This window comes from Ornithodoros turicata, chromosome 2 (assembly GCF_037126465.1).
Source record: "Ornithodoros turicata isolate Travis chromosome 2, ASM3712646v1, whole genome shotgun sequence".
Lineage (NCBI taxonomy): Eukaryota > Metazoa > Arthropoda > Arachnida > Ixodida > Argasidae > Ornithodoros > Ornithodoros turicata.
The window spans coordinates 21,238,461-21,263,402 of NC_088202.1; the positions used below are offsets into that span (position 1 = coordinate 21,238,461).

At 44.6% G+C, this 24,942-nt stretch overlaps 1 protein-coding gene across 3 annotated transcripts in view; it reads left to right on the forward strand.

Annotated features, from left to right (window-relative positions):
* LOC135383197 (uncharacterized) overlaps nucleotides 1-24,467 on the forward strand; it is a 147,610-nt gene extending 123,143 nt beyond the window's left edge. For all 3 annotated transcript variants that reach the window (XM_064612771.1, XM_064612772.1, XM_064612770.1), the window contains 5 exons: nucleotides 3,036-3,247; nucleotides 13,229-13,449; nucleotides 15,603-15,738; nucleotides 20,633-21,010; nucleotides 23,946-24,467. In XM_064612771.1, the coding sequence (XP_064468841.1) occupies nucleotides 3,175-3,247; nucleotides 13,229-13,449; nucleotides 15,603-15,738; nucleotides 20,633-21,010; nucleotides 23,946-24,049 (912 nt within the window). In that variant the 5' untranslated portion in view covers nucleotides 3,036-3,174 and the 3' untranslated portion in view covers nucleotides 24,050-24,467. The remainder of the gene's footprint in view (nucleotides 1-3,035; nucleotides 3,248-13,228; nucleotides 13,450-15,602; nucleotides 15,739-20,632; nucleotides 21,011-23,945) is intronic.
* The last annotated feature ends 475 nt before the right edge of the window (nucleotides 24,468-24,942 follow it).

Here is a 24,942-nt window from a genome sequence, read left to right on the forward strand (position 1 = left end):
TCACTACCATATTTGGTATCACTTCACTCAGCTTTCAATGCTCTTTCATTTGATATATAGATATCGCGCGTATACCCCCTACAGGTATGTGTTGATACAGGCAAATGTTAAGGTATATTTCGAAAAAACAAGGATTTTGAGCGTCCGTTTCTCGAAAGAGCCCATTTTTATTTCTTTTATATTTTGCCGGGACATGGGCCGATGTTAGACCTTCCATCTTACGTAAAAAAATTCTGCTTCAAAAGGCGTACACTGGGGGTTAGCGCGTTAAAACGCGGCCCTAATCTGCGTGCGAACGTGTCGGAGTCCGGCTGCCAGTACCGCGGGATAGCGGCCTCGTGTCCATGCTTCCTTTATCTGAGCAAGGTTGCCTGGCCTTAGCCTTACCTGAGCTATTCGTCGGCAGTCTTTTGAAGAAATTCTTCTTGCTGAAGAAATAATTCACTTCTGGGAATTAGTTATTTCCAACAAAGCATCCGAATCAAATCCTACGTTGCCGTAAAGCCGTATTTCAACGGCTAGGTCAAACTTAATGGTCACCGAAGGTAAAACCTCACTCTTGCAAGCTCCGTACACGGTGACACCAATACTGTACAAATAAATATCGAGTTAGGAATTGCTTTTTCCAGGGTTCCAGCAAGTTCCTGCGAAGCTTGCTTTACTTCATTTTACGATACGTATTTTTAAGTTATGCATAGGGCTTTTAGCACAAAATGCGTGTTCTGTGCTGAACTTGATTGAGTGATTGATTGATTATGTGTTTAATGGCACACATAATGTGCTGAACTTACAGCAGTTTATTTTCTCTCAGAGCTAGAGAAGTGGGCGGGTTCTGGCATTTGTCGTAGTTACATTACAGACGTTCAGAGCAGAGCCATCCGGGAGACGCATCTAATGCACTTCGATTTCGCTCAAAACTGGACAGTAGCCATGCCTAGCGAAATACAAGCGTGCCACTGTGGAAAACAGATTTCTATATTCACATATGGGGTAACAGCTGGCACGGAAACGCACAGTTTTGGTGTGGTGAGCGAAGACTTCTGTCACGATTCAGCAAAGTCACTGTTAGCTTCCATAGCTATTGAAGAATGTCTTGACGAGAATGTTCCTCTAACAGCTAATGATTTACGTGTCAGATGGAGCGGCGAGCCATTTTGAAAATCGGCATAGCCTCTATGAGCTCTCCAAATCTACTTTTGCGAGCGCGAGATGGCTGTTCAGGAATAGGCCACGACAAAAGTGCGTGTGACAGTATCGGTGCACAGGATCGGCGTGACGTACAGGAATCAAGCACCATGCCACAACACCTAATTTGCGTTCACTCGAGCAAGACATCATGTTAGAGCCACAAGATATGATACCGTGCTTCCCAAACCACCTAACGCGCGTCGATTTACTCCATGACCGGGCTGAGGACGTGGCTTCTTTTAGAATGCAAAAGAAAAAAGCAATTGGTAAACCTATACCGCCTCAAAGTGGCATACAGGGTTCGCATGTGTGGCAAAGCAAGACACCGGAGAGTCTAGGCCGAGAAACATTCATAGCTAGTACCGTGGACAGTGAGTGCCGAAGAGTGATGTTTTCATATAAAGTGAGTGAAATCATTGGTGCTGTCATTGCAAAATACTGCTTTTTTGCAGTCTTGTAAATATATCGACATAAACTACCACTTTTGATTACAAAAAGTTGTCCCTTTCTTGTATGACATCGACAGGAGGCCCGCCATACCGCGGTACCGGCAGCCGGGCTCCGACAAGTACGCACGCAGACAAGGGCCGCGTTTTAACGCACTAATCGCCAGTGTAATCTTTTGAAGAAGAATTTTTTTACGTAATATGAAAGGCCTAACATTGGGCCGTGTCCTGGCCAAATATAAATGAAATAAAAGGGGGCCTTTTCGAGAAACGGACGCTCGAAATCCTTGTTTTTTCGAGATACACCTTAACATTTGCCTGTTTCAGCAGACACCTGTATGGTGTATACGCACGATATATATACCAGATGAAAGAGCATTAAAAGCTGAGTGAAGTGATACCAAATAGGGTAGTGAGGAATATATACAGTCAGAGAAATCACGCGTCGAATTTGGAGCAAAACCGCACGAGAGAGCATGTTCGCCATTTTTTATATCACAGAGCGTTGCTCCAGCACGCCAAAATTTGCGCTCGGACTGCTGGCCTGTAGGCATACTAAAGTATAAACAATTTCACTGCAGTATCTTTTAAGACTCGGGAGATATACGTGTGCAAACACGGCCAAACTGAAATACTCGAATTCAGGGCCGGATTTTCTAAATTTTCTTGCGCGAAAACTATTCCGTAGAAATTATTCATTTTACCGCTGTTGGTCATCATGTACGATGGGCTTCTAAATATAAAAAATAATAAAAATCCAAGAGGTTGATGGGACTCCCCTGCCTGAACTGACGTGAAACCGGCCAACAGGACATTGTGCTTACAGAGGAAGTTCATGATCTCGGAGTGAATAACTTGCTCAATGATCTTGCATACGACACTAGTTAGCGATATAGGGCGATAATTAGAGACGTCATTAGGGTCGCCTCCTTTATGCACCGGACATCTGGATTTCTGAAACAGTCTGCATAGTAATACGTTAATCAGAAAAAGGTGCCAATTTGAGCAACTTTACTGTTATACCAGGGCTTCCAGGAGCCGCTCCTACTCCGAGGCCATTGATTATGGACTCACTTCCCACAGCGGAAAAAAAAAACGATTGGTGGCATGCAGTCGGACAATATTAAGTTATCCTCGATACGGTGACGACACTTGCGTCCAAAGCGAAAAATATGCAAAAACAACCGCAACAACAACAGGAATAACATATTGTACGTAATAAAGATTTGTGAAGTGTGGGTAACTGCGAAAAATAGACCATCTGGGGCGAACGTCACTGAATGTCACGGATGTCACTACTTAACGACCATATGATGGAATGTAGTATTGTGCACAGGCGCCCGGTTTAACCTAGTACGGAGTGAAGTGATGGCAATTTGTTGTTCGAAACTTTTGATGCAGGAGTCTGCCTGATAGCGCGTCCTCCCGCAACGCACCTACTAGCGCGGTGACCAGGAAAAAGGCTGTATGAGAACGAAGTGGATGATTCAAGGGATAAAACGGCGACCAGGAAGATCCTGGTTCCCTCCGATGCCATGACATGATCGGGGAGCTCTGTAGGACTCGAGACAGGGGTCGCGTACATGGAGCTATCCTCCTCGCATGCCTTCAAGGTAAGAGACAACGACGCATAGTAATGGCAGTACATGCCATATGGACTGCTTTTTTGATGAAATCGTAAGAAGTGGGAACCGGTTGACCTGGCTCAAGGGATAACACATAAAGGTTGGAAAGGGGTTAGAGAAAGGGGATACTTTTGCAGACTTCTGAGCGACTGATGTGCCGACATGCAAAAAAAAAAAAAAAAGATTACGAATATAGCAGTGGGAGGGGGGACGTTTCAGGAAGGTGCGATCATCCAGCACCACCTACACAGTTAAAACATAACCTCAACAAATAGCACGCTCCTAGCCACCCATCATTCCGAATGATATCATGCTATGTCCTGATCTGTTGAAAATGAATGGAAGGATGCGGCTCTCTGGGACACATTATGCATGCCCCAGATGAGAGCCGCTTTTTTTTTTAACAAATCAGGAACAGAGTGATATCATTCGGAATGGTGATTGGCCTTGAGCGCGCTGTTTGCTGAGGTTCTCTTTTAACAATGTAGAGACGAAGCCTGATCGCTTGAGCGATGTGACGTAACAATTAAGAGTCCGCCAATCACGACATTGCTTTGAGAGGTCGTAGCCATGAAAACGAGCCGCCATCATCCGCATGGGCAGTCACTGGTAGCCACTGAAAGCCTGGGTTTGAAAATCGTCTGCAGCGATTGGCTGTCATCTTGACTGGCTGCTGCGATAGGCGGACTTTATATGTCTACGTGCGAAGGAGGCCTTCTCTATCTAGGTTGGCGTTTCTGTGAGGCCGACAAACGCGAGCCCTTTCACCATTACCACCAGGTTGGCGTTGGGTCAGGCTGCCTGGTATACGCTATCATGATTTGTCTCTGCTGCGCAGGGGAGAGGATGATGTTTGGATAACCCACGTGACGAAGCGCCTGTCCACTATCAAGGCAGCAGTAAGTGGGTATTCGTAGACCGGCATTGGTCCACAGAAGAAACCATGTGGGCCCCCACACATGAAATTCTCACAGAACACAGAACCCCCTTATTTGGAAGAGGCACCAGTGAGGTCCGTCAAATGGCAATAGGGGGGAAGGGTATCCGGGGAACTGCGCAGACAGCTGACCTACTTGCATAGCGTACTGGCGACTCCGCTGCACCAAACGGATGTCAAGGGGAGGGAGGGGGAGGGCAATATTATGGCGGTACAGGAAAGGGAGGGGGTGAAATCCCTCTGTCTCTGGAACTTAGAAAGTCCAACAGAAATACGCTCCACAGAAAGCACGACTTTATTCTTCTATCTCAATCTATCTCAATCTCGATCTATCTCAATATTATCGATTGGGATGTTTAGGGCAGCAATGTAGGCGCCACGATAATTTACCGCATAGGTCCATAACCGGCATTAGACGAGTGTATTCATGGGAAGAAGCAGATAGTCCTACTCTGGCGGTGTAGGAAGGGAGTTGCCTCAGGACAGAAGCCGCCGATATTTCGAACAGAGACTGTTCTTCTTGACATCATCGTGTGACATCATCAATGCGCTAGCTGACAGAGATGATATCATTATCAAGCCCGCAGATAAGGGTGGGAGTATCGTCATCTGGCCCACAGATAAATATATCTCTGAAGCACATAGGCAACTCAACAATACGCAACACTACCTCAAACTGGACCATGACCCAACAAAGGAGTACACGGCGCTAATAACCCATACCATACAGGACCTCCACGAACGAAAGCTCATCACACGTGATGACCTCAGATATCTCACCCCATCAAACACAGACGCAGGTCGTTTCTATTTACTGCCCAAAATCCACAAGGTACACGCCAACGAGCTCTATACGGCTGACATCCCCGGCAGGCCAATTGTATCTAATAACAACACACCAACAGAAAAACTCTCGAAATTCCTGGACCACTATTTAAACCATATTCCGACAACACTGCCATCGCATGTACAAGACACACCCCACCTCCTCAGAATAATCAGAGATATAAACAACACTCGTACATTTGGTAGGGACACAATACTAGCCACGCTAGATGTGACATCACTGTATACTAACATCCCACACAACGACGGAATCACAGCCCTCTGCAATACCCTTTCTACTACAAACACCAGAAAAGACACGGAAACCATACTCGCTCTAATGGACTTGGTTCTTAAACTGAACTACTTCGAGTTCAATGGTGAATACTACCTACAAGTACACGGTACAAGTATGGGCACACCTGTTGCACCCACATACGCAAATATCTTCATGGGGTTCCTAGAAAACAAAGTTCTCAGCGCATCTCATCAAAACCCACGGTGTACCTTCGATACATCGATGATATACTGATAATATGGGAACACGGGGAACATGAATTTCAAAAGTTCGTAGATCTACTGAACACCGCGCATAGCAACATAAAGTTCACATCACAACAGTCAACTCACTTAATTAACTTCCTCGACACCACGATATCACTAGACAACGGCAACCTCGTCACAACCCTGTACAAAAAGCGAACTGACAAACAACAATACCTTCACTTCAAGAGTCACCACCCGCGTCACTGTAAGGTTGGAATTCCTAATGGGCAGAGTGTAAGACTACGCAGAATTTGTTCAAACGACACAGATTACGCTGAGAAGCTTGACGAACTCTGCAGTACACTTGCCCAAAGGGACTATCCAGACTCCCTCCTAACCGAATTCAGTCGCAAGGCACTCACACTCGATCGAAACGAGGTTCTGGAAAACCGAAAAAATCCCGACGCGTGCCAAATAAGCTTCATCACAAGATATTCCAACGCACTTCCAAACATCAAAGCCATTCTACAGAAGCACGAGCCCCTCCTCCAAAGCAGTGACCGACTTAACAACATATTCACAAATCCCATACAGGTGACATACCGACGCGCAAGAAACCTGGCAGACTCCTTGGTCAATGCCAAAATCAGCAAAACGAGCGCTCCGTACACGGGAACACGACCCTGCAACCTCCCGCGCTGCAAAACATGCAAGCACGTTCAACACGCTAACTCCATCAAAAGCACTGCGAGCAATTACACCCACCCCGTTAACCACGCATTCACATGCACAAGCTCCAATGTTATATACTGCATTGAATGCGGCGACTGCTCTATGCAATACATTGGTGAAACCGGCCAACAAATGAACAACCGCCTTACCGGACACAGAACCGACACGTCCAACAAACTCCCCAAAGCAGTCGCCGAACACTTTAACGTTCCTGATCACAATTTTGACAACATTAAACTATATATTCTAGAAACCGGGTTTAGATCCACACGTGACAGACGTGATAGGGAGTCTTATCTCATATACAAGTTCAACGCTCTTCACCCGTCCGGTATCAACAAATCACAAGGCACCCTAGAAACACTTCACAAATAAAATATGCTTTTCCCATCTACCTCCATTATCATCTGTTATGTTCTGCATGGCCACTGCTTTCTCCTCTCTTTATTGCATGCCACAACTTTGTATTACAAATATATATATATAAAAAAAAAAATTGCTCGTTCTGGAATTTTCCCCACGTAACCACTAACCTCCTTATCTTTCGCTATGCTTGCGAATTCTTGCCTGTTGTCCCGTTTCGTCCACGTGTTCGTGAACCTTCCATTTTTCTGCAACCGGTCTGTAGCCTAGATCACTACGTTCACATAATCCCCTCCACACTCTAACAAAGCAGCCATTCACTCCCGCCGTAAAAACCCGTACGGACCTTTCTTCCCTCCGGGCTGTTGACCCACAATTCGCATGAACCTTTAAACACGTCACACCTAACCCTTTAAATACCATGCCAATGATGAGGACGGTGCCCAGAAGAAGAACAGTCTCTGTTCGAAATATCGGCGGCTTCTGTCCTGAGGCAACTCCCTTCCTACATCTCTACCGGTTCGCTGGATTTCTACCCATCTATACTCTGGCGGTGGTATTTTATTTTCACCACGATAGCATTTAATAATAGGGAACACTCAATGTTTAGTGGCAAGTTTCACACATTGGTGCTACACCCTCGTGAGCCGTTTTGTGCTCTCAGGAAAATTGGAAATCCGCTGCCATGTGGCTTCCACCTATATGGATTGCACCCGCGTGTTGGCTTCATATTGCATTGGTTGCGACCTCCGTCTGGCTGACCTTTCATTTTTTTTTCCTAATAGACATATCCCTCCCTCTGGTTGCATATGAGCGAGGTTAATACAGATACATGGGAGTTTTCATATTAAGATACACTCTCTTACAATTATTAGTGAGTATTTTTACCATATCGTCATTTTTATGCATATTTTCCAACTTCAAGTTTTATAAAATTGGATGCTTATTGGATTTCTGCATATCAGGTGATGCGTATTTGTGCAATGGGGCGTGTGTGAGAGAGGGCGTGGCCTAAGAAGATGAACACCCATATGTCAAGTTGCGCATAACTATTAGGCAGCTTCTTTTCCTCGTGAAAACTTTGACAAAAAATAGATTTTAATGACTTTGAAAAGTCAAAAATGGTAAAAAGCATTTCAGAGGGATGTAGCACTCTTGAAGTTGCTAAGATCACAGAACCGTTTGTTTTGTTACAAATAGTAAACAGTTTCGCGAGAAACGTGTTGAGAAAAAAAGACGCCAATTAACTGCCAAAGATTTGACAAGAATCAAATGTGAGGCTACGTGAGGCTACAAGAATCAAACGGGAGGCTAGCAGAAACCCATTACCCTCCACTGCTGTCATATTCTACAACTGCAACCAACCTGGGGTGGCCAGAAGTACAAAGTGTTCAGTGTTCAGAGACATTGCCAAGGTAAGGAATACTGAATCCCGACCACCCATGCGCATGACACGTAAGTTGAAACGTCAAGGCTGGGCTTGAAATATCTGAAGAGAGATTTTCGAAGGTTTTATGGACGATGAGATGAGAGTGACTCCCAACGGCCCAGATGGATTGGCCATTGACTGGATCAGTAACGGGCACAGAGAGTCACTTCGGCCCATACGCAGACAGAGGTGGGCGTTTGTCCTCACTAGCCTCGCCCTCACCTCAATTTTCTCGGAGAAAAATTTTCCTCACCGCACCGCACCTCAGTTTTTCCTACAATTTTTCCTCACCTCACCTCAATTTTTTTATTGAAAAATTTTCCTCACCTCACCTCAAAAATATTTTTCGAAATTCTCCTCACTTCACCTCATTTTTTTTATTTTCCTCACCTCACCTCACCTCAAAGGAACTTTTTAGACTTTTCCTCACCTCACCGCAAAATTTTTTTCCGAAATTTTTCTCACATAACCTCACCTCAATTTTTTAAAGCTATTTGTGTATTCGATGTGAAGATTGTGTATTCGATGCGCGTTGCCTTTGAGTGACTACCAATGCAAATGCATATACCTCAAGCGTGAGTGCATACAGGGTGCGGCACGAAACGTGTCATTTGACCATTATAAGAAAACGGAAAAATATGGGTTAAACAACTTTCCTCTGGACCTTTAGTTTGTCACCAAATTCAAATAGTTTCATCAATTTGCCATTGAAATATCATTTTCGAAATTGAACTCATTAAATTGCTTAGTCAATGTAACACTCATTTTTTTTCCTTCTTGCTGGAGGATTTGGCCTAGTGAATCACAGAAAACGCTTCGTGGAACGATTGTTATGCCGATAAAAGTTGCGCGGAAATTGAGGTTCAGTTGCGGGTATGCGAATGGCGCGCAAAATCGGGCGTCAGATCAGCGGCGAGAGAGGAGGGCAGTCCCCGCCCAGATGAGAGACAGAAGATGCGGAAAGGAGGAAAGATACCCCGTGTGCAATCATAAATTTTCCTCACCTCACCTCAAAAAATTTTCCAATAGTTTTCCTCACCTCATCTCAAATTTTTTAAAAAGATTTGCCTCACCTCAAATTTAAAAAAAGTCATCACCTCACCTCAGAAAATGTTTTGAAAATTTTCCTCACCTCACTTCACCTCAAACATCACGAGAAAAATTGGCCCTCACCTCACCTCACCTGAAATATTGTGAGGTGAGGGTGAGGAAACCCTCACCCTCGCGCGCCCTCGTGAGGGTGCCCACCTCTGTACGAAGGCAAGGTGCGGTGGAGCACTGGTATGGGCTGGTATTATCAAATATGAGCTATGAACTATGAATTCTCAAGCCTACTGCCAGTTTTTAGAAGAGCAAGCGGTTTTTTCAAGAGCAAGAGCCTTCAAGCAGTGGTACAGAAGGTCTATATCTTTCAAGAAGACCATGGATATTTATGTAGGATAATGCTCCATCGCATGCATCGAAGTACTCCAGTGTGTGGCTAGCCAGTAAAGGCATCAAAGACGAAAAAAAAAAAATTGTATGGCCCACTTCATTACCTGACGTAAACGCTATTGAGAACTTGTGGGCCCTTCTTAAACGGGAGATCTACGATGAACGTAAGGAGTACACCTATCTGAACATTGCCCGGCAGGATGCGGTTGCTACTGCACAACAAATTGACCGTCAGCAGATTAAGAAACGGACAGACTCCATGAATGGAAGACGTATGACAGTTACTGAAAAGAAAGGAGACTGCATTGGTCGCTGATCTTTTTTTTTTCGTTTTTGAAATGTCAGGAATATTGATATCTAAATTTTGAGTTGTTTGTTTACTATTTCCACTTTGACAGACGGAAATAAACAAGTGATATGTGAAAATTTTCATATTTCGTTTGAATTCGTACGTTCCGTTCGTAATACTGCACACTAATAGTTGCCGAATAATTGTGAACACGACGATACTCTCCTAAGACGATACTTCACGTTTAGTTGTTGAAATATTCAGTTTTGAGGTTTATTAACGTTTGAGATTGACAGAGAGCAGCGTAGTTGCTCAATAATAGAATTAATCGTCAAAATAGAACTTGCCTAATAATTATGCACACAGCGTATACAGGGTGTTTCAGTTAAATCCCCGGGCTAAATTAGTCGCGAACGGGTGCACCAATCGAATAACTTTTTTTTTTACAACTATCTGTCCGATACCACCTACAAGCTGCGCACCGTGTGAATGAGTGGGAGGCGGTCATTATTTAAATAAAAATTCAAAGGAGTTTCGTGAAACAAACGCCAGGGCGCCAACGACATTAAAATGGGTACTACCCCTTTTCGGACCTCAGTGACAACCTCTTAGACACAAATCTGCCACCGAAGCGGGTTATTTGTTGCAGTAATTAATTGGTTTCGCTTAACGTATTTGCGTCGAGCTGGTCGCGGCGAAGCGCAAAAGGACGTAATTCATTTGTGGATAAGGGAGTGGAAGAGCGTCCTTTTGCGCTTAGGTAAACCGAAACCAATTAATTACTGCAACAAATGACCAGATTCGGTGACAGATTTTGCTCTAAAAGGTATCCTCTGAAGTTCCCAAAAGGGGTAGCGATCATTTTAATGCCGACAGGGCTTTGCTTTAGAAGTTATGTTTTTTCACGAAACTCATTTGAATTTTTATTTAAATAATGAGTGTCTCCCACTCATTCACACGGTGCGCAGCTTGTAGGCGGTATCGGATAGATACTTGTAAATAAGAAAGTTCTTCGACTGGTGCACCCGTTCGCGAATTGTTTAGCCCCCGGATATAACTTAAACGCACAGTATACAGGGTGTTTGCTCTAACGTGTCCAGCAATTTTATTTAAAGCGAGCGATAAAAGAGAAACGAGTGCTACTTTTCAGCTACTTCACTAAGAAGCAGGTGCTACTAGTGAAGCAGCACCTGTTTCTTACTCAACTAGCAGAAAAGTACCACTTGGTTTTCTTTTATCGCTTGCTTTAAATATAATTCCTGGACACGTTAGAGCAAACACCCTGCATATAGTTACGAGCAAAGGTGGAAAGGTGTGACACCTCAATGCTAGTGCCGTGCGAATATTCGAATTTTTGGAATATCGAAGCAGAATCCAATTCCGAACCGAATACGAATTTCGGTGTTGGAACTGCGAATCGAATCGAATACCTCTTCCGTACCGAATATATCTGAATAGTTGCCGGGGAAAAGGCCACGCAAGAACAAACAATTAACCTACAGCAAAACCGTCAGAGACACTGTGTGAGTGCACTAGTAGACTCGTCCTATCACTTTCCTTAAGACAAAATGAGGCAGCGCAGCACTCTGTTTCGTCCTCGAATGCACACCTTCTGATAGAGATTAGGCGCTTGTATACCGCTGCAAATTAACATATATCTGTTCTCTGCTAACGTTTGTACTTTATTTCCAGTCCGCCTATGCGTGGAAACCGTTCCATTTTCCAGCTATTTTAGCGAGTTTTGGTGATTTGTTTTTCCTCAAATGGTTCGCGAACGGTTTCGCGGATAACGAATAAGAAGGGGCAGTGACTCAGAACGTAATCGTCTGACTGGTTCGTGGCAAAACCGTTCGCGGACCGTTTAAGTGAAAACGATTCAGTAAAACTAGCTGTTCGCTTCGTATTCGCTTCGTTTCTACAGTTATTCGCTTTGTATTCGAATATCCAAAGCGGCTATTCGCTTCATATTCGCTTCGGCCATATAACTAATCGCTTCGTATTGGCTTCGGTTTTCAAACCACGATTCGCACAGGTCTAGCCAATACGATACTGGGGAATGGGTGATGTCGTCAGTATCGCGTCACGTTACCTAATATATGTTACTCGCAATGTATTCGTACGCTAATTTACGATTTACGTATGAGCGAAGTACATCTTCCTCTTAGAAGCAGAAAGCATGGAGATCAGCTATGTAAGTTTCTCAACTCATTCCCTTGTCAGGACTGCTTCACCATCGATCCCATGAGCAACGAAATAAGTTTACAAATGTTTCCCAACACCTGCCCTAGCCGTGCTTGAAAGACATTTGCAAACTCGTTTCCGTTCTCACGGGATCGATGCTGAAGCCGTCCTGCATTAAATGCGACATATCGTAGAGCGCTATTCGCAATTTTTGGGGAGACAGATCTGCCAAACTGTTTCTCGCCTTGAAATGTACGGTTTGATGGGGACGTCCACTCGGACCCAAGATTTGTCCGTTCCGTCTGGACAGGGGTGGAGTTCGCTGGTGCATGACAGCCGCGCGTGAAGGTGATGGATTGCTTCCCTAAGTCGCTCTACCAAGTCGAACGGGGTGGTCGCTGCTGTGTAGCTATCTCGCTGCTCTTTACCAAATGTTTGGAGTGTTGTATTGAAGTGCTATTGAGTGCTGTGCATTTCTAATCGCTGTTTGATGAATGTGTTAATACGGTGCTGTACACAGGTAAGAAAACAGGACAATGTGGCAATATGCAATAAAGGTAACTGGAGTAGGTGTGTCAGCCTATGCGAAGGCACCACGTGAATGAAAGTGTGTCTATAGTGTCGGTGGCAGCTGCCGTCTCGGAAACTCATTCCTCACATACTAGCAAAATAGCGCTACCAAATCGAGAGATTTATCTGTAACTTGCCTGCATGCTACATTAGGTCAGTGACTGCCAATGTCGCTTTTTCTGCAGATACACTAATTATCTGGTTATCTCAATAGATAACCAGATAACTCGTGTATCTGCTGAAAAGTACACGGATTATCAGGTATACAGATATGTCACATTCACCGCTAGCATGAATTCACGCACTCACCCACCAAACAATTCCAACACCAAAATGGCCCAGCTTCGATATCCAGTTTGCTGGCCGTCTATACCACGAAATTGGACTCCGCAACGGCAACCAATAGTAACAGCAAATTCTCAATGAGGAATGCGCGTTCGCGTTGTATACGCATTTCGTTCAGCCAGACATACTTCTGCGGAAAATACAAAAAAACAACAACATGTGTTTGGGCAAAGATATGCAGTGACGGTGGCATTCAAACAGACGTCTTCATCTGTGCCGAAACTCTTTGCGAAACTATGTTTATATTATATCAGGCTATGTGTTTTTTATCGAAACTACTAAACAGAAAGCGTAATGCTGTCGTTTTTGTTTTCCCTACAACCTTGTTCTTCCAACCTTCAACACATTCGTCTGAAAAAGATAAAAATAACTTTGCAGGCATGATTGTGGCGAAGGTGTGTGCAGTGAAGCTGGTGAATGTGGACATCCCATCTCCCACTACTCTGGGAGAGACCGTCGGTCTGAGTTGCATCTACGAGCTGGACGGAGATAAACTCTACTCTGTTAAGTGGTACAAGAACGATGTCGAGTTCTACCGCTTCGTGCCCAACGACTGGCCTCCTGGACAATTTCTTCCGTTGCCAGGCGTGGATGTCGACGTAAGTAGTGTTGCTAAGTGTAAGTGGCTAATGTCGCAGCGCGTACACGCATACAGCTGGAGCTGCATGTAAAGGAATCATCGTTTAATCAGAGGCTTATGACTCGATGTGAAAAAGATGAATAGGACGCCGCCTTAGTTTTCTGGTTATTCGAGGTTGCGATTTGGCTTACAAACATGTTTATGGTATATGACGTGAAAGCTACCGCTGCGCACGGTTACCCCACAAGACATGAGCGTTGCGCATAATTGGAATCATAAAGTATTATTGGACGTAGCAGTCACTGACATGTGTGCCCAGGAAACGTGGGAGTACCCTTAAATGTACACTAGAAACGAATACGAACCACGTTAAACGTTTATTTATTCTTTCCGAACAGCGCTTTTCATTTGCCAATTTTATGCGTCCCAGAAGTACCAGCCCTACCCAGTAGTACCCAGTTTATATCCCATAAGGACCCTGCTTACATACCGCTCCCGGTAGATCACTTGATAGCGTGTGTGCCTTCTGATGCCAAGGCTGCGGGTTCCAACTCGACCAAGGGCACCAGCAACTTGGTGGCAGTGTACAAGTTGCTCGGACACTTCGTCTTCCTGGATGAAAGTTGAATACGGTGTGCCGAGATATCAGCCTACGTTAGAGAACTCTCAGGTGGGCGAAATTAATCCACAGACCGACCACTCGTGATTATGGTTGTCACGTGACGTAAAGCCGCTGGTCATCATTACTCTTACACAGTTTTGAAGGTTGACTACTAACTCGACTACATGTTTCACACAGACACCGGTGGGTCTGTCCCAAGCCACGTTGGGATACATGTACATGTACTCGTACAACATGGAGGGTACCCATTCCTGCTGTATGTACAGCATAGGCGTGAACATCGGCAGCACACAATATATATGTGTGCGTTTCGTGGAAACAAAGTTGTACCGGCGAAATGTGACATCCGGACAACACAGGAACGGGACATTAAGACGTTCAAATGCCATTACGGATTTTTTAAGAAAATCGTATTTAAATCAACTCTGTTCAACGAGTCGGCACGCAAAACATAAATACCGTCAATGAACACTACGCGGTTCTCCGAATTTTCGAAAGAAGCCGTTAATCTCCATAGGTCCGGATTCTCCAGGAGCAGATGACGTCATTGAGAGTTTGCGATCTCTGCCCTTTCACCAAGCGTTGGAAGTCTGCCAGAAGCCGTCGTTAGGAGACGGATATCGATCTTTGGGGAGCAATGTTGCCAGACGCATGTGTAGATTGGCCAAAACATGACGTCACACTTCTTAAAACTATACATTAATTTGATGATACATGTTAAACACTGTTCACATAGATCTCAAGGCAAGTCGCTTCTGTGCGCTGTGCCGAAAAGCCGAGGTTGAAAGCGTCGCCACTATCCGCTCGAAGTTATCCGGGATAGACGTAACGCATGGCGTGGATGCGAAACCTGTATTCCATGTTTTACGGCAAGAAGGGTAATAGTCGAGTAGAAAATTGGCAATGTGAGCACCATGACCAGTATACATAACGGCGGGTATCTCCTCCAGTAGGGCAGCCGCGAGAGAGGCCACGTGATTCCCGGGCACCAACGGAAATAGCCGTGGCTCTGACTCTTCCCCTGGCGCCAGAGCTCAACGCTGAAGTTTGCTTCATTTCGTGAACGATGTAACGAAGGACACATATCAAACTGTCACGACTATTTTAGCGTGAATGTGCCGTCGTGCAGTGTTATGATTAAATAGCAAATGTGGTGTTGATGTGCACACATTACCGCGCTCTAACGTTTGTTACATCCCTCCACTAAGCACCGCTGAACACCAGTTTAGGCTACAGCACCGCTGTCATAATGACAGCGGTGGCCCAGGTGTGCTCCGCGCTGCACAGCTTGCTCGTTTTCTTGCTTGAAGGTTCGCTGAGAAGTCGAGGAAGGAAATACGTGGATTCGGCGTACTACTGTGATAGTTTAGCTTGTGGTTTCTTGCAACGTACGCACGTTGCTGTGTTTTGAGGAACTTTTCATCAATTCCCAACAACTGAAGTATGGCAGCTCAGGTACTGTGACAGGAAACACTTGAACATTTTGCAACGTATGACGTGGCAATATATAGTCGCACGTGAAATAGATGATGTTCTAATTGCTGTTTCAGTTAGCCAGATCTGGAAGGACATCTGTGTACCTGCGAAACGTGAACCTCCACAGTGCTGGCACCTACCGCTGTGAAGTCTCTGCTGAGGCTCCTTCTTTTGACACCGTTGGGGGACAGAAAGAAATGAACGTCTTAGGTGAGCTCACTCAATGACTGTTCAACGAGCGTAAATCGGGATATCTGACCAGTTCTACCGTCCCAATACATCTGAAATAAAAAAACGAGATCCGAAACAAAAAGATTCCGCCTTGGAGCCTACTCCTTCAAGTAGAGTTCTAATTGTTACATTGTGTATGTATTTATATGTGCGTGTACAAGCTTTAGGCTCAGCATCAGCGTAGGAGACCGGGTGCATCTAGAGCGTAAGAATTTACAGTTGCGCCTACTGGAGTTTCTCGTCGTTTCTCGTCGCAAAAGCTATTGCACACAGACAACGCGACCTGGCAAACAGCCTCGGTCGCTCTCAATTCTACAATACTACCTAGTACCGATGCAGTCAGTGCTGGAGGCTGCGAATGGGAGGATAGCGTGCCTGTTTTTGCTGCTGGAGCGAGTTCTTCGTTTGCTGTCGCGTCTTGTCTTCTGTGGTTTGTGAATGGACGAATTTTTTAATGTTACTAAGTGTTATTCTTGTGCCGTTTATAAATTAACACATTACATTGCATGGTGGTGCTGCAAGGCGCTAGATAAAATAAATTAAAAGAATACCCGGAAATATTGCGGAGTCAGTGCATTATAATTTGGGTGCTTGCAACACAACTGAACAACTATAAACCATAACATCTTGCGTTTGAACGAAATTCTTAACTACTGCGTTGTTACTATTTGCAATTTTCGGTTTGTCACCCAGAACCGGAAATAACAAACAGACATATAAGATAAGGTTATAACCAGGGTTCCTGGTTTCCCGTATATATCGAAAAGAGCCGATAAACGTACGCCGGCAAATTTTTTACGCGGTCGGTGGAAATAATTATTCGCCGATAGTCGTCGAAATGAGGCTGGTCTCGTTTTTTGAGGCTTGTAATGACGTGATATTTTTTGGAGGCCACTAAAATAACATGAGGCACAGCTGCCTCAAAGCGGAAACGATAGCGGAAAAAATTCGTCGCTTGATAACGGTTGAGACCCCAGTACTTTTAACTCAGCAACACTTGTCGTCAGAAAACTCGCGCATTCTTGTTGAAGTGATGAAATTGGTAGCGTCAGAGCAGGCAATCGTGACTGATGTTTTTGACGTACTCGGATTGCGGTTGAGTGAAGCAGCCCCGTGTTCTAACTTTGGTACCAAAAGAACGGCTCTTCTAGAGTCATCGAGCGAATCAGCGCGAGCAATGTGTGTGTCAACATTTGGTAGCTTCTACGAGGCCTGTGATTGCACAGACGACATTCTTCAGATCTTTAGACGTGTAATCTCGGCCAGCTGAGCTACGAGCCAGCGAGCTCAAGGGCAACCTGTCTGAGAAGATATTGATGAATGTAACTCCGACAAGCGAGTTTTCAGTCAGTAACTTTTGGGTGGATCATTGCAAGCAGTGGCCTGTTCTGTCTGCCGCAGGACTGAACTGTCTCGCTCTCTCGAATTTAACGTTCCTACAGCGGAAAGAGCGGTGTCCTATGCCACCTGCATCGCTTAACATGTACCTTACAATTTTTTTATAACAAGTTACGGTTGCAATAGTTGTCGCTTTAATGCGAAACAAATGGAAATAATTTTTGGTTTAAGTGCATGGGAAACCCCCCGTATCGTTTCTCGCTGGTTTCCAGCGGGTGTCTTCACATTCCAAAATACTACCACCGAAAGCCGCCGATTCCTAGTGGACGAAATAGCCACCGATTTTTCCCACCGAATATCCAAAAAATCATGCACCGCTAGTTATAACGGCAAGGTGAACGTTGGTGAAGCTGAATGTAGTAAAGGTACAATGGACTTTTAATCCCAGGGTTATTTTGAAAAAAAAAGCACGTGAATGGAGGTACGCGATAGAGAAAATTCCCCGGACGTCACTGTCCTACCTGAATACCATCACTAAAGTGTGTTCACATATTTTGCAAAACGTGAGAAGTCACTGCGTGCCATTTGCACACAGCTTCCACAGGAGCTCTATTGGCGAAGGAGAGTGCGTTCCTTGAGCAGAATACAAACAGCGACGAGACTGGGACGCATTTTCGCTCCGCAAAACAGGCGACTTTGCGCGCCAAAGGAACGCCACATGGCGGTTCCATCAGTACTAAAATAGGCATCCGAACTCTGTCGACAGGGCTGTCAAAACGGATCATCCTGTTGCATGGCAATGTTACACACGAGTGACGTAAAACAAAACCTACGGCGTCTATGGACTGGCAAGTTGTCAGCTGTAGGTATTATAGGGACCATGGCATGGACAGCTTCCGCCTACCTGAGTCGCAAGGGATAATGTTGAGGTTAGTGGCTACAGAAGTAACACCATTCACCCGTGCACTACATGGACCGCCATCAGCATCAACGCTCGTGAGCGAGCGTTAGTTCTTCATCCTGGTTTGCAAATGTCCTTCAGCAGTTCATGATCACACACTCTTACACATTTGGTGCCATATTTTGGATGCGCCGGTTTTCGCGGAGGTAAGACGGTTGTGCTGAGAGTGGAGGAGAATATGGGCAGAAAAACGTTTATGCACAAGAAAAAGCCGGGATCGGCATGGTACTGCCGCTACATTGCAAGGTGTTGCTTCTGCACCGCAAACAAGTGCCCCTAGATTACGCGTGCTAAGAATTTACGTGACCATGTACTAATTAAACGGACAAACAAAGAAACAGTATACAGGGTGTCCCAGAAAATGTGTCATTGAATTATAATAAAAAAACTACGCCGCCTAGAATAATGCGGTCAACAGCATTTGTTCTTACACAGTAAACTTTTTTTACACTTTTTTGGTGTAAATGGCTTGTCCCATGGCGCACACCTTTTTAGTGTTGCCTTTACACTCAAATGATGGGCGTTTTCTAATACACCGTTTACTTAAGTGTATTCCTAATAAAACACTATTATAATGGGCGTTTAAAAACAAAAACACCCTTAAAAGGGGAGTCTTCTATTGAAAACACCTTTCATTATGGAATTGTTTGCTGGCAAATATTCCCTCGCAAATAGCTAGTGTAATGAAAGCTTCTGTGGCAGCATGCCGAGACCAGTGGCCGAGACATACTGTTCGATGTTCTTGCTTCTAGCAAGCACCACCCTGAACACGGCAGACTTCCAGCCGTGGTTCCATCGTGGAACCTAAGCCGGAACGCAGTGCGTCGCAGGCACGCCTCGGTAGCTTGGTAACACTGTGGGGCTTGGCTTGGAGACCACGGGCACCCCCAGTACATATGTATTGGCATCATCGTAGAAGACTTAAAGGATGCCATCAGCACTTGCCCAGTAGCCTATATTGGCGTATTGGATGGATCATATACTGAAATACAATTTGCTGGGGAACGTTCGTTACATGTGGTGGGGCGGGAAACGTTTGTAACGGTGACGGCAATGCGTCTTTGCATTTAACACCCACACTTGCAACAAGTCAAATATATCAGCTAAATACCTAACGCCATTCCCTGTCAAATACTGTGTTTCTAACACATGTTATCGTCTATAATGTGATTGCTTGCTGAGCGGAGCTGTGAAACCAGCATAATTTTTCTCTCACGAAATAAAACGCCATTTTTAACACCGTGTTCCCAATTCAAATAGAGTGTAAAAAAGGTGTATTAGACGGTAAACACCTGTTTCAATTCCCCACTTTGCACCATTAATGATCGACATTGGATAAAACAAGGTGTATCTCGATATAATACTATTAGTAATGCTCTTCTTGCACCCTTTGAGGAATAGAAAATGGTGTTTTTACAATAATACACGTTTTTTGAGCAAAGAAAGGTGTAAACTGATTTACTGTGTATTAGGTTTTTGCCACCTCCTAATGTGAATGTCATGTACTCCAAGTTTAATTATGTAAATATTTGCGAACGGCACTCGGAAATTTGCCAAGTAAAGGTCTTTTTTACCCCACCAATATGAAGAGCGTGCCGAATTCACTCAAATTCATGATAATTCACAGTGATACTCACGAGCTATCCCATCGGAAAAAATAGCCGAATATCATGCTTTTCGGAGCACCGGACTTTTTCAGCGCAATCGCTCTCAGTGCGACGAAAGGAGGTTCCGAAGCCAGCCCACAGAGTGATAGTACAAAAAGTAACAGTTCCTAAAATTGGGAGAGGGTAAGCATTATCCCAGCGAAAGTCGGACGTGATAAGCCGTGCCTGTTTTATCTCTCTCTTCGATATTGGGGAAGGCTGGGTTTCCAACCTCCTTTCGTCGGACTGACAAAGATTGCGCTGAAAAATCGTGCGCTATTCTGTGCGACCTCCGTAGAGCATGATGTTCGGCTATTTTTTCCGATGGGATAGCTTCTGAATATCCCTGTCAATTATCATTAATTTCACTAAATTAGACACGCACTTCACATTGGTGGGGTAAAAAAGTGACCTTTACTAGGCAAATTTCCGACTTAACCTCGCGAAAATTTACATAATTAAACTTACGTTACACGACATTCACATGAGGAGGTGGCAAAAACCCAGTAAGAACAAATGCCATTGACCGCATGACTCTAGGTGGTGTAGTTTTTTTTATTATAATTCAATGACACGTTTTCTGGGACACCCTGTATACATGAGCCAAGTAAGGCTTCGCGTACTGAATACATGACATAACTCTACAATAAGTTGACTGTGTAGAATGAAAGAATGGCGAAAAAAGCAGGCGCGCTGGTGATTAGAATTGATATTACTAAAACCCCGAGAGTAGCGAACTACGAAAACAGACACAACGTTGTACTAACAGTTCTAACAACGTTGTTATGTTTTCGTAGTTACCTAGTCTCGGGGTTTCAGTAATATGAATAGACGTGTTTTTTAATTGTTTTAACGATTCATTTTCTACATTTCTTGTTCCAGGATCTTGTAATAACATTCAGCCACAACTGGCTTATCTCTTCCACAGTTCTTCCTACCGAAGGCCCCAGTATCACGGGAAGCCGATCTCGATATCAGGTGGGCGACACCTTCTTCGTCAATTGCACATCGGCAAAGTCCAAGCCGGCGGCGACGCTACGTTGGTTTATCAACGACGTTCCTATCAGAGACGAGGACTATGAAAACGAGTACTCGACGACATTACACGGGGACGGATTGGAGACTGCCTCTCTCTGCCTTCGCTTCATGGTCACCGAGGACCATCTCAGAGACGGGACCATGAAGATCAAGTGCACGGCCACTATAACCGAGGTGTATATCATGAGCAACGAGGAAGTCGTATTTGCCAGGCAGAATGGAAGACATCAAAAGGAGGGCTTACACGCCAGTGAGAACAGGAGTAGAGGTAAGGTGAAGAATAACGAAGCAAGGTACTCGTGAAAGGACAGAGAGGAAGGGAGGGACGAAGGACATACAAAGTTGTATGTTCGAGACTGTGTTCGCGGACCTGTCTTATCTGTCCTCCCCTCCCCCCTCCCTCTCCCGGGTTCGCTCCTTGTTTATCCAGTACGAACACCAAAATTAGACTAGAGTAGCTTGATGGGCTTGTTGGTACATGACTCGGAGAACAAGGAGCATTCAAAACAGCGACAAAAACGCAAGAGGACACACAAACATAGCATAGGTGAAGCATAGGTGTCCTTTTGTGGAATGTAAAAGGTCTATTGTATATGAAATTCCACTTTCGTGTGATAAGATCTATGTGGGCCAATCTGGCCGTTGCTTAAATGAACGTTTTATGGAGCATAATAATTGTGTAAATAAAACGGGTGGGGGTACCTTGCATGAACACGTCAGGGTCTGTGGTTGCGTTCCGGAGTTTCCGAGAACAAAGATTAGAGGGCGATTCAACTCCAAGAATGAAAGGGAAATTTTCTAGGCCTTTTTGATAACGAAGTACGGGTCTGATAAATGTGTCAGTGAGCCGTCAATATCGATAACAAGGGAAGAGATCGGTTTCCTTGAATGTAGACTGAAAGGTGGAAGTGAGTAGTTAGATCCGGCTGTTCCTCGATCGTGTTTATGGCCCCCACGTGTGTCCCGTTTATGCTCCTTTCCCCCTCCCTACCATTGGTTATAAATGTGCGTGTGCTGTACAGTAAAAACTTGTTGATAGTGGAGCCTCTGTTTGTGTGTCTTCTTGTATTTTTGTCCCTGTTTTGAATGCTCCTTGTTCTCCGAGGCACCAAAATTAGCTGCGCTGAAGGATCGTAAAGTCATTGTAGCGCACGTCAATTTGTTCAATGCGATTATGCAATTTAAAATATCAACCAGTTTTGGCTTGTGTAGCATCGTATGCCCGTAATATGTCAGTGCTTAAAACGGAGAACGCAATGTTTAGGACGCGATCAATTAATACTTGTTCAGTGCGACTTTGACTCTTACTTACCGTGTTCATATACAGGGTGTTTCACGAAACGTGTCACGAAATTTTAAAATGTAGTTGTCCGAACATGATGGGACCAAAGCTATTTACCTCAAGGGAGCTTTCGCCACGACTTCGAAACAGTTTCACGAGTTTAATTCACGAGAATTTTAATTTTCTGAATTGATTGATTGATTATGCGTTTAATGGCACGAATGCAACAAAGGCCATAGAGCGCCAAAACCATGGTGAGTGTGTCGGAGATGATTATGGGAAAGATGATGTGAGAGAGAGTGTGTGGTAGTTAAAACCTATCTACAGGTATGAGGTATGAGCGATGAGCGATGAGATTGACCAGGATAAGAGAGAGAGAGAGGGGGATGACGATAACTGAGCTTCAATGTTGGCCAAGTGAGCCCCACGTTTTTTGCTATAAACACAGAGCGCATGTCGACTTTACTCCATTCAATCGCAAAAGTCATTTACTACCACAATGGCAAGAGCAGGAAAACAATTGGTAAAGCCGTTGTTTCGAGGCGTGCAAATTGTCGGCCGAGCTGAGTTCTCCATCAAGTTAATACAAGATACGGCGGAAGTAAACCAGAGACATGCCCCTTCCTGTTTTCCCTTCCCTCTTGTTTCCGATAACTTTGCATTGTAACCATGCTACCGTTATCAGCAAAAGCATGGAAAGCAAAAAGTGAAAGGTAGAGTGCAAGCGAAATATTGTAGTGAGAAATTAATTTTTTTTTTACCAAAACATCGTGACGACTTGACAAATTTCGGAGTTCAATTAGCAAAATTCAATTTCTTGTTAATTAAAATTGATAAAAGTGCTCTGCAGTCGTGGCAGAAGCTCCCCCCGAAAAAAATAACGTTAGTCACATAATTTTCGGCTAGCTAGACTTTTAAATAATATTTCACGACAGGTTTCGCGAAATGCCCTCTATGCAGGGTATTCCACGAGAAGATGCTATTAAATTCCTAAAAATAGGATTTACTTTTATTAATTAAGCTAACTTTGTTACTTGAAGTCACAAATTAGCCAAGCAAAGGCTGCAATTTTCTGCATGAATTCGGAAGCCTAATTTTCTGATTCAAAAGCTCTTTTTAGGTATTTCATGACATCCCGTCGTGGAGCACCCTGTATAGACAGAAATGTGGCGTATATTGGTCCTATACACCCTTCCTCGTACGCGTCCTTTTCCTGACAGGGCGTGATACAACCCCGAGGTTTTTGGTTCTCGCACAAACAGCCACTTTGGAAGCACATATTTCTGCGTTCCCATGAATCGACGCAATTTGTACTGTACCCGTGGTTTGAATGACCACGTGAAGTAGAAGACACGTGGGAGAGATACGACGTAATAGAGCGTTTCATGTTTTCAGTTTCTAAATAAAGTGCGAGTGCCGATGTACGACGTAATTAAACTTCAAGCATCATGGGGATGAGGGGTGCAAAAGTCTGAGCCTGAGCATAAACAGAAGGCGACATCAACACAAGTGCTGGGTCCTGTGTTTGTGTCGTCCTCCAGTTTGTGGCCAGACTCAAGCTTTTGCACTACGCCACCAGCTGGTCTGCATCTACGCCATACTGTCAGTAAAACTCGAAGCTTTCGTCAAGTACAACAAACATATACCCCTACAATATACAAATCCTTGGGAGAGCACGCAGGACCAACGAGCCAATAGACTGCATTATTTATCAGTTCGTCGTATTTCCGTCCTCTCGTTTCTGGCTGCCACACTGTTTTGGTGGTAGAGGGTAATCGATCAGCTTAGCAATACAATTTAAGCCTCATTCCATCGTATTCCCCTTCCTCGGTCGGATAGCAGGGAGAATACGGTGTTTAATAGGTAATGCAGCTCCGCGAAATGCTGCTTAACCACATCCTATTTCTTTCTTCCCTTCTAGTACGTGGAAGCACAAGCAGCTCTGGGACCAACGTAGCAGCTTCCAATGCGGTCCTACTTTTCTTGATTCTGCTTTCAATACCGTGGAAGACACAATCTTTGTGACATCCAGCGTTTCGGAGGAAGCCAACGCGTGTGCGGTGACCACGCGCTGGTTTTCCAGTGCACAATCTCCTCATTTCTTGCTGCAAGGTGGACGATTCACACTTCATCTTTCCCGCATCACTGTGCTCGTGCCTGAAACATTGCGCGAAAAATCATATTTGCCTCGCCAGCACGGATTGCTTTCACAACAAAAGTGTGGTGTAGTATTTTCGGAGCTTGTGCTAAAGTTGGTTAATGCTTATGTTGCCGACACGATTCGCATCTAGCCAGCTGACTGCCACATTAGATGTACGAACTGTACTCGTACTGCGTTTCTCACACCGGATTGCGAAGAACACAGATACGAAAAAGTGCAGAACGCTAACAGGGGGACTAGTTTGGCGAAATTGACGAAATAAAGCATGTAAGGTGCACAACATACTTCGTGCGGTTACAGTTTATTGTTCTTGCAGAGGGCTTTGTGTCTGTTTTCATCCCTGACATTGCCGCACCACCAGTTCCCGGACATAACACAGGACATAACAGGACATCGCTCGCTATACAGAACAGTTCTGTCCTTGTCACGAAAATGGAGAAAAAGCTTTTCAGTTTTCCAGTACACAGTACTCTCAGCATTGTTTAAAGTAGCCAAGCAAGGTTATTATTAAAAATTAGGAAGGGCAGCGCAACCTACGATCGATTGATTGATTGATTATGTGTTTACGTGATTTATGTGATTGATTAATGGCACAAAGGGAACAAAGGCCATAGAGCGCCAAAACCATGGTGAGTGTGTCGCGACCTACGAGTAAAAGTTGTAGTTTGCCTATAGAGCAAATACAAAGTACGATTTTGGTTCTCGGAACACGAACCTGCTGTCCAACATTCACAGCTAAGCATGTAATCGACGCGGA